The sequence below is a fragment of the Nothoprocta perdicaria genome, unplaced genomic scaffold (genome assembly GCF_003342845.1).
Source record: "Nothoprocta perdicaria isolate Ctin4 unplaced genomic scaffold, notPer1 scaffold_182, whole genome shotgun sequence".
Taxonomy (NCBI): domain Eukaryota; kingdom Metazoa; phylum Chordata; class Aves; order Tinamiformes; family Tinamidae; genus Nothoprocta; species Nothoprocta perdicaria.
In genome coordinates, this window is record NW_020455005.1 from 238,766 (window position 1) to 251,919 (window position 13,154).

The 13,154-nt window shown below is 45.5% G+C and overlaps 1 protein-coding gene across 1 annotated transcript in view; it reads left to right on the top strand.

The window, feature by feature from the left end:
* The window catches only part of OSTM1 (osteopetrosis associated transmembrane protein 1), a 46,915-nt gene extending 36,986 nt beyond the window's left edge, over positions 1-9,929 (top strand). Inside the window, exons 2-6 of the mRNA XM_026036640.1 lie at positions 2,958-3,072; positions 4,475-4,572; positions 6,000-6,164; positions 6,963-7,128; positions 7,432-9,929. Coding sequence (XP_025892425.1) covers positions 2,958-3,072; positions 4,475-4,572; positions 6,000-6,164; positions 6,963-7,128; positions 7,432-7,487 — 600 coding nt within the window. The 3' untranslated portion in view covers positions 7,488-9,929. The remainder of the gene's footprint in view (positions 1-2,957; positions 3,073-4,474; positions 4,573-5,999; positions 6,165-6,962; positions 7,129-7,431) is intronic.
* The last annotated feature ends 3,225 nt before the right edge of the window (positions 9,930-13,154 follow it).

Here is a 13,154-nt window from a genome sequence, read left to right on the forward strand (position 1 = left end):
GGCGGGGGGCTGCCCCGGGACCAGTGTGGGACCTGGGGGGCTGCCCCGGGACCGGTGTGGGACCTGGGGGGCTGCCCCGGGACCATGCGTGCCCTTAATGCACGGGGCGGGTGTCCACAGTGGGCCCGCTCCCTGTGGCCGCTCCGTGGCTGCTCCCTGGGCCGCTCTCCTGTCCCCCATTCTGTGCGCTCACAGCTCCCTTGCAGGGCTCCTTCCCGGCCCTGTGCACGGATGTGCAGGAGGGTCCTGCGGCTGGTCCTGCAGCCTCCAGGAGCCCAGGGCCGTCGCCGGGCACGGGCCTGGGGTCGGCACCTCCAGCGCAGGAGCTGGGCCGGGAGGTCTGCTGCAGCTGGGCGCAGCACTGGCAGCGCCCGCGGGGAGCAGGGCACGCACCGGCCTTGCTGCCGCTGTGGCGGGCACAGCCGCCCTGTCCGCGGTGCCCACGGCCGCCAAGAGCTTCCTCTGCGTTGGTGGGAAAGCCTGGGCTGTGCCGGATCTGCCCGGTCGCAGCGCCGCGGCTGCTTGTTGGACGCGTTCGTGGTACCCGTGACAGGACGTGTTGCGCCTCGTGGGAACTGGCCCTGGGATTCTGCCGAGTGTCCCTGTCCTCTGTTTCCGTGTCCCGTAAGAGCGTGTGGCTGCAAGTGAGAAATGCTGAGCCTTTGCTGGGGTCTACAGAGCCTCACCCTGCCCTTGCAGTTGTTCCGTTTACCTCTTCCAACCTCTTAGTCTTCTTTTTCTCCATGTTTCGGTCGTGGAGATCATTTCCATTGTACAAGGTTAACAGTAAACTTTTTTAGCTTGTGCAACTTACCCATTTGTGAAAGCCTCAGGTGCTGTGAGGGTGGATGTCGTGAATCAGACCAAAAGTCCTAGCAGCCCTTTGTCTTTCCTCTGATGATGTCTAGAAGCATGTGCCCTGGGAATACAAGAGAAGAGGGAATGTGTAACAACAGCGTGTCCCTCGGGTTATGCCTCTGCTTGAGAGCTGTTTGGGTTTGAATTGGCCATCAACGTGAGGCTCCGCTGCTCTTTGGGCACGTGTCAACTCCTGGCACGTCAGTGCCCGGTTGCAGTTTCACAGCTTAGTTGCTGGCCATATGAAGAAGTAGCACGTGCTGTGTGGTTTCCATGTGTTGCCTGTCAGCTTTCGCCTGTTAGTGCTGTGAGAGCTCGGGGACTTCCATGTGGGATTTGCCTTCTCCAGGGCAAATGCTCCACCAGTCACTCTCTGTAGTTTAGAAAGTTGTAGTCTGTTCATTGCTTGTGATACAGAAGTTGTTCCATACCTCTGATTTGGTTCCGGAAGAGTGAGAAACTGAGCATTGATTGTGTATCTGTTGGGTGACATCTTACCAGGTCTCCAGTGACCTCCAGTGAATGGTATGGAGTTACACTGAGACACAGGGCACTTCGGGGAGCAGCACGAGGTCACTGGATACGTTCAGATCAGTTTGGTCTAGGAGCTGGTTGCCAGATATCCCAGTACTTTTGATGTATATGAGCCCATTACAGGGGCTGCTCTTGCATCCTGGCTGCCTGGGCAGTGGGGGCTGGCCTGGTAACTTCACCTGGAAGACCTGGCTGCTCTGGCACACGCTTGGCTTTCCTTCTGTGCGCGGGTTAACTGATCAACTAGTTACAGTTATATTGTGATCTGTTGGTTTTGGGCACTTGTGAGGTGTAAACCCCTTCTCCTCCTTGGGCTTACTAAGGAATAAGCTAGGGAGTGCTAGGAGTCCTCAGGGAGTGCTTAGGTCTGCTGGATCTGCGTTGGAGCTGCTTGTGCCCACTCTCACGTGAAGCTGGTGAGGAAGCTTCACAGCTGAAGGCCTTAGTGAAGCAAGCAGAGAGTTTCCTGCATTAAGCAGCTGCTGATGTGTTGTGGAACCGAAGGAGAGTGAATGCAGGAGTTGACAGGAGTGGCAATTTGGCAGCTTTCTGCAGTTGAGCCTCACAGGGAAAATTCTTGTTTAAGAAAGGTGAAGATTGAATCTTTCCTAAACTTCCACAATCAGCCTGTTTCTCATTAGAGAGATTTTTTTTCTTTTTGTCCCATGTCATTTAGGACTGATAAGAAGGCTTTTGGCAGCTTTGACAATTTTGAGGAGCACTTAARTCAATTGACAGGAGCCAGAGGACTGGAGATCATGGCTTTGGATCAGTGACTTGCAGGGCAGGGGGAAATCAAATCTTTGAGGGAGAAAATATTCTAATATCCCAATTCTAATATCCCAATAGAGATAGTTGATTTAATTTTTATTCTATCACTACTTTTCTATTCACTAGGCTTTTTGTTTTGTTTTACCCAGAGAATGAGTTACTGTAGGAATTGCATCCATCTTCCTGCTCTGAGCATGGGATTCATTAGGTGGCTTCCCAAGGTGGGATCTGTTTGACACTTGGATCTCACGGAGAAAAGCAGCTGCTCTGAGAACAGCCACGTAGGGAGTGCTGCTGGGGCTGCTGCTGTGAGGGTTGTGCCCCTGGTGCATCTGCAGGATGTTTGCTGCAGGTGCCAAACAGCAACACAGCAGTTGTGGACATCATGTTCTGCTACCTGTTGTGGTTCAGCTTCCAAATATCCCTTTGCAATTAGGATAATCCTATGCTTCTCTCTGATGGCGTGTGATTTGAGATGGTTCATGGGGTAGCTGTACAGAAATAGGTAACTCTGAACTAGCTGGCAAAGGGGGACTTCTGTCTCTGCAGTTTTGTGAGTTTTGTTTTTTAGATGCATTTTTTTGACTGACTTGCATGCAGCAGACTTTGTGTAATCTGCTGTGTTGCTCACAGTGCAATTTGGAGGAGCAAAAGGTTTTTATTGTTGCATTGGTTCTTCTCTGCCTAGTGTGGAAACTTCAAATTTGATGATGAGATGCTATTGTGAGCAGGGCTTGCTATTTTAAGCTATGGGGAATTTTCATGTTTATAATGTCAGATTCTTTTTCTTCCAGAATTCTTCGGAGAGCCACAATTGTGCCAAAAGCATCTTGACCTCAGACAGGCTCCAGGTAGTTGTGATGCTTTCCGAGTTCTTCAATGAGACCTGGGAGGCAGCCAACTGTGCAAGTACGTCACCTGTTCTGTACCTTTCGTGTCCTGTTATGGCTAAGCTTAACTTGGCTAAAATTTGCTCACATCAGAACTGCAGAGTGTTTGCCATATGTTTTTAAGCAAGTGTTTCTCAACGGGGGGTTGTTTTCCTCAAAATTAACTGTTACACAATTATTCCTTGTAGGCTACTCTTTCAAAACAGAGTTGCGTTAGTTTTTCTGTGATCTGCAGATGCTGAAGACTTAGCTTTATTGCAGTTTCTTCTGTTTCTCCCTCCTGTCCTTCCTTTTTTTAAAAAAATATTTATTTTATTAAGTAAGAAACTTTTGCTAATCAAAAGTCAGTTGCTCTGGCCTGCTTGCATGCTGAATAGGATCTCCCTGCACTTTTGATCTCATTTCATGGGAAGCAGGTGTCTGCATCTATCCCAATTGTCTCCCTGTCTCCATGCTGTTGGTGATGTGCCACTGTGGCCGTTAGAGCTGTGGTTTTGGTTCCTCTTCATTTGGCGGGGACACAGAGGTCTGTGCTAACATGTGTGCTAGAAAACAGTGAGGATAGCGCTGGGAACTGAGCATTAAGCATGCTGGGTTTGCTTGATAGCCCTTGATARCCCAAAAAAGGCTCTTTCCAGTTGTGACTTTGGGCTCTGTGAGGGAGGAGAGGGAGTTAAGGAGATTCCTGCTCTCCTGCCCTGTTCCACCTGTGGCCTGATTGCTAGCATCCCACTGAAGGAGTGGCCTCAGCTTTRGGGCTTCTCCTTTCCTCCTTGCCTTGGCTCTTGATGAACATCTAAATTTCTGAGCTGTTCTGATTTTGAAGGGTCCAGCTGGTGAGAGCACCTGAAGTGGGATGGAGGGGCAAAAAGAGAGACTGGCTGTGGGTTAAATGGGTCTGTGACTGGGAGGGAAGCCCAGAGTCCCTTCAAAACCAGTGAAGGGCTCGGCCTCTTTCTTCAGCAGGAGTAACCTATGCTCCGATTTCTGCTCTGGTGTTTGTGCTCTCTCTGTTTCCTGGCTGTGCTGTGTTTCATCTCTGCTTCTGATGCTTCTCCTCTCACATAATGGCTGTTAACGTTGCTGGGCAAAGCCAGATTTGCGGGGTGGAAAATAAAAGTAATGTCTTGTTTTATCTTGAAGCCCAAAGATAATTCAGATCCCCTCTTCAGCAAGCCCTTGATGATAGTCTTCATCTTTCACTTAATCAAGGCCAATTAGTTCTGAAATATGTTCTCACTCAAGAGTTAGGTCAGCAGGTCTGAGACATCAGTGGCGGGCAGATAAGGAGAGCGCAGTGTTGACTAGACCTGTCTTTTATAGCTGAGAGCTCTCTGTGTGAGAGTGGAGTGTCTGGGGCTTGTTGCCTGCGGAAATGTTAGAAATCAGAATATCCTGATATTTTTCTTTCTCTTTAACAGATTGCTTAAAGAACAACAGTGAGGGCTTATCAGATTCTACTGAAGAATTCCTGGAATTATTCAATAAATCTCTGACATGTTTTGAACAAAACCTGCAGGTATTTATGCTGTGTATTTAAAAGAAGCACTATATCCTCTAATTGCTAGTAAAATCGTATTTATGCTGAATGAACCACAGGGGATACATAATAGGCAAATAAAATTCACAAACTCATTGGCACTTTAGGCAGATAGAGCAATGATCTGTAAAATGCAGGTGTTTACAGATTGGAAGCCTAAAACTAATTCTACTTGATATTCACCTTGACTTCATTTTGTTTGTAATTGCGCTGCTACTTCATATCAGAATATCTGAATTCACAGTAGTTGATAATTACAGAGTAAGTCACATCCTTGCCGCGTGTTGTTTTTTTCTACTTCTTTATAGAATTCTTGTCCTCTCACTTAACAGTTCAGTTTTTTAATAACACTCAGTATGTGCTAATTCAGAAAGACCAGCTACCCTAAAGCAACATAGCAACATTTTTAACCAGTAAGATGGGTGGGAGCCAAAATTTGTTCCTATTACAGATGCAACGTATTTCATTTTATGAGGTAAGTGTAGCAATTGTCCTCCAAGAAAATGCTTTAAACATGCAAAGAATCAGTGCCTAGTCCATCTCAATGAGAAACTAGCAAAGCTCTGGGATCATTCAGCAGTAAAAATGGGAAATGATGGGCATGGCACAGGCTCTGAGATGATAGTCATTTATCTTTTCATTAATTAACGACGTCTAGGAAATGCACCTTTATTGCTGAGAAGCACTGTGGGACAGGTCTCTTAATTACTTCAGGTGTTCAAAGCAGAACTTAACAGAACTTAAACCAGCATCCATTTGGGCAGGCTGGATGGGAATGTCTTTAGGGACTGTAGTGCTGTTTTCAAGTGTGTCACATTGCATTCTGTGATGATGAGGGTTGATGTCTGTTGCTCTCTTTATAGCTCAGTAGTAATTTTTTTTTTTTTTTTAATATTTTTTAGCTATAGGCAAATAAAAGCCTGACATTGGTAATAAAGAATGTGATGTGTGACTCCAGAACATCATTTTATTGCTAGCAATCTTTTTCTTTCWTGGGAGCTGGTAGTTTCAAAATTTTGTTTTAAGCTGCTAGTTCAAGAAACATTTTAAGATCAGTATAACTTGCTAATAGCAAATGATGTCAGGGAAACACACTTGTGACTTAGTCGGTCCCTTTTCTTCCCCTGTTCACAGAATCACAGAATATTCAAGGTTGGAAGGGACCTCTAAAGATCATCTAGTCCAACCTTCCCGCTCAAGCAGGCACACCCAGAGCACGGGGCACAGGGCGACATCCAGGCGGGTTTAATGTCCTTATGTGACAATTGTTCTTATGTGACAATTCTCCGTCTAGGCCCCTCCCTGATTTTGAATGTTAGAAATCTAGATTGTGGTTCAAACCTAGCTCTGGTTTTCAAGACATCAACGCCTCAAACCCCTGTATGAAGGGTACTTTATAATCSTAGGGAGAAGCTCTCGACCTGCCGCCAAGCAACTACACCGAGGTGTGCAAGAACTGCAATGCCACCTACAGAATGCTGAACGAGCGCTATAACTACCTGCAGCGGATGAACCGGCAAGGCGGCGAGGCGGGACACTCAGCACACTTGTGCATAGACGTGGAAGATGCAGTGAGTATCCACCAACGCCTCGGGGAGAGACCTTGCTGTGGAGCTCTGCAGTAATCCGGGCGGTTGGTGGTTGGCTTGTTAGGGGTCACTTTTTTCCCCCCTCGGTTTGGACGGGGACYGGTGGCAGCGGCGTTGGCAGCCTGGTGCCAGGCCAGCCCAGCGAGGCTGGGTTGTGAGGCCCCGTCCTCAGCGAGTGCAGCAGGAGTGTGGCCAAAGCTCCTGAGCGCCCGAGCAGTTGGAATAGCTAGTGGCTCCTTACTGTAAAGGGAGTGGAGTTTCAAAACATTCCTTGATCTTTTGGCTTTTAATGTAAAGTTTTACTTTATTGTTCTAGTCGGAGTAATGGTTGATTCCTTATTACAGCAACTTTTCCCAGAGGTCCTCAGTATTTGCAACGTGTTTGGAAAAGCTTTGTTAGAGTGTGGCGTTTTAAGCAGTTTGGCAAAAGGAGAGTTGTTGGAAGTGTGAGACTGGCACCCAGTCTCCAGGCTGTCAGCAAGTCCTCAAGAACGCAGACGTGTGACAATGTCTGTAGTATATCTGAGTATAGTCTTTCTTTGGAGTGAATGAAAGTTTTGCTCTGAAGCCTTTGCTCCATTCACCTTGCCTGTTCCTATGTTTCTGGGGTTTGTTTGCTTTTGAAGGGAGATCCATCCAAAGCAAAGGATCTTTTCGACGTCTTTTGCACTCATATTTGAACGCTCGAATGTCCTGAAGCCTGAGCTTTTACTGTGCTATTCCCAAGAAATGCATGTGCTCGCTTTCACTGCTCGCTTTCTCCCCGCGTTTTCCTTACAGATGAACATCACTCGGAAGCTTTGGAGCAGGACTTTCAACTGCTCCGTGCCCTGCAGCGACACAGTCCCAGTGATTGCGGTTTCATCCTTCATCCTCTTCTTGCCCGTTGTTTTTTACCTGAGCAGCTTCCTTCACTCCAAGCAGAAGAAGCGCATCCTGATTCTGCGTAAGTGATGGCGCTCGCAGGCGCTGCCGCAGGCGGGCGGTGCTGGGCACTCTTGGCTCTTGTGGGAGAGGGGGGCCCGGCCAGATCTGCTGCAGCTGCACGACGGAGCTAATAGCGACTATTAGGCTGCTGCTGTCCCCTGAAGGAGGGTAGCGAAGAGTTGCAGCCATATCTGCTCATTGAAGTTTCTGGACGTGACCGGAAAGCTGTTTGCAAGTGTGTGTTACATCAATAGAGGGAGTGGAGAGACTAGTTTTGTGGAATTCTTTGTGTTTAATTTTCATATAATTTTTCCTTTTCCAGCCAAGCGTATCCAGTCAAATGCCAGTCTCGTGAACATCCAAGAAAAATACAGCTGAGCTGCAAAACAAAACCTGAGAACTGCTGCTGGTATACAGTGGGTACAATTGTGTTGGAATGAGGCCGGCACAAAAGAGGAGTTAATTATGGTTTAGTATAATGATACAGAGCAACACAAGTTAAACAAAATGCTGTCTGACTTCTAAGCGGGGATATTAACAAACATGACAAGGCAGGGCTGTGTGACACTGTATGGACTCTGGTTTTGAAAATTGTGTGTGTTTTTTCAGGCTCAGGCTGAAGGTGATGCTTTTTTCTGTCTCTTAAGCTTTTGTATTTCTCATCAGCAGAGTAGTTGCATTTCCCTTGCATGCTTTTTTCCTCTTTGCTTTTCCATATTTATTTCACAAAAATCTGTCGCGCCGCTGCCTACCTTTCTGAACTGAGATCCTTAGTCTTTCCAAGGTGATTCTTGCAGAAAGGAAAAGCTTGAAATTATTTTTGATGTTCCTGTTTGAAGTGTTACGTTTAATTCCAAGCAGCAGTCAGTCTTGTCAGATCTTGGATGTATGGGAGACCACTTAAAAAAAAAAAAAAAAAAAAGTTGTTGCTATTTCTAATACCTCTCTCTAAAGCCATGCTGCTGAATTGATTGTGATGGTCTCTAAAAAGCATGAAGCATGCAGAGGAAGTGGTAATATATTATGTCCAACGCCAGCAACAAAAGCAACAAAACTGCCAGTGCTAGACATGAATAGTAATCATTGATGACTACAGTATTCAGCTATCTCTGAAACAGGCAGCATATTTAGGCACTCGCACGCTTAAACCACTAAAATCACTGCTTTTCAAATGTTAAATTTTCAGAGGCTTATTTTAGATGTCTGCCTGTGCAACTGAATGCTTCACTGTGTATCTCTATTGAGTTGTTTCCTTTCCCTTTTCAATTATAAAGTCTATTTTCTATGATTCTTTTTTTTCCCCCTCTCTTTTGCTTTGGAAAAGCAGAAGTGAGGTAAAGCAGAGACACTGGAGATGTTGAATTTCCTGCTCTAGAGAATTTTTCTGGCTCACAGAGGTATGAGCATGAATTACTGTAGAGAAGATGTCATATTTTAGCAGCAAATGAATCAGGACTTTGTCTAACATAAAAATTGTCCTGAAGAACTGTGGTGGGAGTTGATGACTTTCAAGAAACACGTTTGAAAATTGACCCTGTGTAGTAGATGAGTAGATTGAGCCTTGCACTAGCAGAATAACTGCAGGGATGAGCGGTGCTCCTGGCGCTGTGTGGACACGGTTCAGCCGTAGCAATACCAACAGTATTGGTGGTGCTGATCTGGGAGAGTGCTGGATTGAAACAGCTCATAGTTGCACTTAAACTTAACAAATACCAGAGCCTTTGCTCACATTTGTATGTGTTTCGTAACTGTGAGATTAAATGTGAGTGGCCATATTGGCTGAAAAAATGAGTTTCTCTGAGAGTCTGTGCTCACAAACTTCTATCACAAACTTACCAAATAGTCTTTTGTATTTGACTTGCTGTGGGACTTAATCTGCTGAACTTTTCCAGTGCACAAAGGCTGAATAAATACCCAACAAAACAGTCCTAAAGCTCTTCAAGTCACCGATTCTGTTGGGGTTTTTGAAATTTGGACATACCGTGAGTTTGAAAGTCACGTTAAAGTGTGTTTAGTGTTAAGTAAAAGAGTGTGATAGTTTGTCTCACCCACATGATTACTTTATTGTGTTTTGCCTCTAAGAGTACTTATTGCCCTCTGTTTCTCGTGGGAATTGCTGGGTCAACACTCAGCTTGTTCTGGGTAGTTTGTGACAGCAATAGAAAATGGTATTTGTCTTGCTTAGCACGTGAAGTTGTCTTGTGGCTGAGAGAGGCACGCTGCCTTAAATGAAAATGTTATTTTTGCATCTCTTATTCTTAAACTTTAACTTCGGGGGACTTACTCAGCTGCCTCCCCTAATAGCATTACGTTGATTTGGGGCATCATATGATTGAGGGCTGTTCAAAGCAATCTTTCATTCATGCAGATAAAGCCAATTTGTATGTGCAGCGTTTCAGAATGACAGCTTTTATACTGTAAGCAGTGGCTTTTTGAGCACATTCATGTTAAGTAGGTCTGAAAGTCATTACTTCTGGATATGGTGGTTAAGCACTTTATTATTTAAAAAAAAAAATCAGCTTTTCTTACATCCCTGGCTGCTAAGCTAAAAGGAAATACTCATGTGATTTTTGTTGTTGTTGTTTTTTATTTTAAAGCAACAGTAAAGTTTGCACTTGGTTTTTGATCTTGCATCTCCTTTTTTTTTTTTTTTTCCCAGACTTTGTAGTACTAACTTTCTTTATACAGTGTTACATTTTTGTAGGCTATTTCGTATCTAAGTTAATGTCTTTGCRCTCTGTTTCTCAGAGAAATGTGGAAGCACACAGGCTGTGTGAAGGAGAACTAAAATTCTTTTTGCTGCTAATCTTTTCACCTTGGTTTACTCTTGCCTTTTTGACATTGTGTGTACTAAACAAAAAATACCRGTTTGAAATACCACTTGTTTGTATCTCTTTGTGCAAATAAAATTTCTTACTCTGGGGTAGCACTTCGATGCATATTTATACTTCTGTTAAGAAACCTTTAAACACTGAAAATCAGCTCTAATAAAGATTGTCAATAAACAGTGAGCAGTGTGGTTATTTAATTGCTCCATTTCCAGTATTATATAGTATGTATGTTATATACTGCATATCATATAGTGCTGTTCTGAGTTTATGTTTCTGGCTGTATTCCTTATGCCCTTTGCAGGAAAACGAGAGGGAAGAGGCATTTTCCAAGCAGTGCTGCTGCAGGATACAGAACAAATGAGGAACTGCAGCTACATCAGAAGGCTGGAGTTTGAGTCCAGTCAAAGCAGGGAGTTTGACACCCAAGGGAATGAGGGCAGGATTTAGCTGATGGCTGGAGCAGAGGCTCAGACAGCAACCGAGGGTGGAAACACCCCTGGCAAAGGGTTTGGTGTGAAGAGGTGGTTCCGAGGTGGCTGGAATGACTGCAGAAGAGAGAGGGTGACCAAGGGGGCCCYGGTTGCAGCTGAGCAGGAAGGGGAGGCTTGGGTACCTTGAAGGAGATGAGGTTCTTGACAAGGCTCCTCTCTTATTCTGAGCTAGCTGAGGCACCACTTAAYCACTGAACACTGGAGTCTTCTACAAACTGAACTGAAGTTCCGGGGGATTTTTTTTTTTTTTTTTGTAATGGCTGCTTTTTCCATCTTTCTCAAGTGCCTCCCGCATTTGCGAAATGGCTTCGGATCCCTAATGTATTGCTGCTTGTGCTCACTGTCCGGTTAATCAAGTGCCATCAAATCTACTTGCGTCTCTGCTAATTTATACGTTTGGTTTCATGCCCTGAATGCAGAGTTTCTGTGGAATGAGGCGCTGTGTGATCAGCAAAGTCAGTGCACTCCTAATCAGAGKGTGTGGGTAACCTGCCCATTTCCCATCGTATTTTACCATGGATTTTCCTTCTGACACGAGTGTAGGCATTTTTAGCCTGTTTTTTTCCAGTAAGTGTGGCTGTGCAGGACATGTGGGCTGGGTGTATCTTGTGCATTTCCACTAGTATAAGAAATTATACAGTGGAAGAGTAGCGTTGCTTTGTGCCAGGAGCTGAAATGCAGCCTAATCCGAGGCATAAAAAACATGTAACGAAAGGAAGCGGGAGAGGTACCGTGAGCTTGTTCTAATGCTGTGAGAGCATTAGAGAAGCTGCATGGTAAATGAGTTAAATGACCTATGAATGCTTCCCCTGCCCTCATCCGAGGCAACAAAACGTTGGAAAACTATTTCAAATATTTAACAAAAGAGGGACATTTGCTGGTTGCTCTACTGAAGCTTTGACTTTTAATATGGAAAATTCCGCTCCGGTGCCAGCACAGTTAGTATCATGGATTGCTGCAATTAAACCAGTGTCTTAAGTTATTCATAATACTCTTTCTGGGCAACATTCCCGCCTGCTTAATCTGCACTATACAAGCGTTTATTAGAACTGACTGTTGAAAAACGCCAAGCTCAATCGGACACTGGGAAAAAAAAAAAGAAATCAATATGATGCCCTAAACTGGTTTAATATGTCTTTCCTCCTCCATAATCCCACACGTTACTGATTTCTGTGCTGTAATGAACGTGCCATTCAGCTGAAACAAGATTAGCTGCTTAAGCCGCAGCATTAGGCAGAGAGCAACTTCAGCCCTGCTTTACGTTTCCTTGCAGAGCCCGGCGCTTGCAGGGGTGTCTCCTTCCCTCCTCCGTAACCGAGAGCCCGCGTGGGGATCCCTGAGGATCCCGCCGGGAAGGCGCGGGTTTGAATCTGGATCCAAGCGCCACCCAGAGCCAAGGGGGACCAAACCGCTGAGCAGGATTAATGCAGGAGTTTATATTTCCCGCAGGATTTTTCCGGGGTTAACCGTGAAGTAAATGGCTTATGTCAAGTTGATCTAGATTAAGATGAAGGGAACAGCCACTGGCAAGAATATTGCCTTGGGCTTTTCTTTTTTTTCTTTCTTTTTAAGTAGCACTTGAAATGGTCACAATTTTCAGTGTGGTGGCAGATGCGGGCTGTGAGGAGCAGCTGTCCTGTCCTTCCAGGGAGCACTGCAGGGGTAAATGTAGGGGTGATTGGCCTTTGCAGATGAATACGAGTGATTCCATGTGTCTACCTGGTGTAGGGCTTGTCCTCGGGGTAGGGACAGCTCTTTCTCCTCCAAAGCGAAGCAAAGGGGCTTGGCCGGAGAAGGCAGGACTCATGTTGGCCTAACCTCGCTCAGTGGTGGAACAACGAGGCTGTATTTGAGAAATCACAAAGTGTGAAAAGGGGATGAACTATGAGGAGCTTCTTAACCAACCTTGAAGGTGTCCTGGGTGAATTGGTTTGGTGTGGTTTATTTCTTGGTCCCAATTAAMTATCCAGTGAGAAATGGAAGAGAAGGATGCGGTGGCTGAATGTGCATTTTTAAAACCTGAGTGGGATTTGAGCAGGAATCTCGTCTGCAGCTTGTGTGCATCTCCCTGCTGGGAACRAGGGCCTGCTGGAAACGGCACCGCGGAGGTAGGTATGGGATGAGCGCCGGGATCAGTGTCTACTTCTTCCATTAAACCCCGAGCTCCTCTACACTGAAACATGAAGCAGCATTAAAGTTGTTTGGTCTTACTGAATTTGCACTCTGAGCCAAACAAAGGCCTCCAGTTTCCAGGTAAAATTCTGTTGCTGTGCTCCTAATACAGGAGTGATCATTAGATGCAGGTCTCCAAACTCGGGTGGGTTTAGCTTGGGGTTTTAAGCCTTTCTTCTGTCACGAAAGCATTGCTTTAGTAAGTCCCTTCCCGTGTGGCTCATTAACAAGCAAGTTGTATTTACAAGACATCAGTATGTTTTATATAGTTGTAAAACCTGAATTTTCCCAGGGCACTGTCTGCAGTACAAAGCTGTATTTTTTTCTTCCCCCGTTAAAGGACCATACTAAGCCACACATGTACAGGTCAGCAGCTTTCTTGGGGTGTTGGCATCAGACAGGAGCCTCAAAGCATTGAGGATGTGTGCTGGGTTGAAGGTAATCTCTAAAACAGCATGGAAAAGAGAAAAACACCAGAAGCAGCACGTCTGCACTCTCCTGGAATAGAGAATCATAGAACCACAGAATGCTTAAGGTTGGAAGGGACCTCA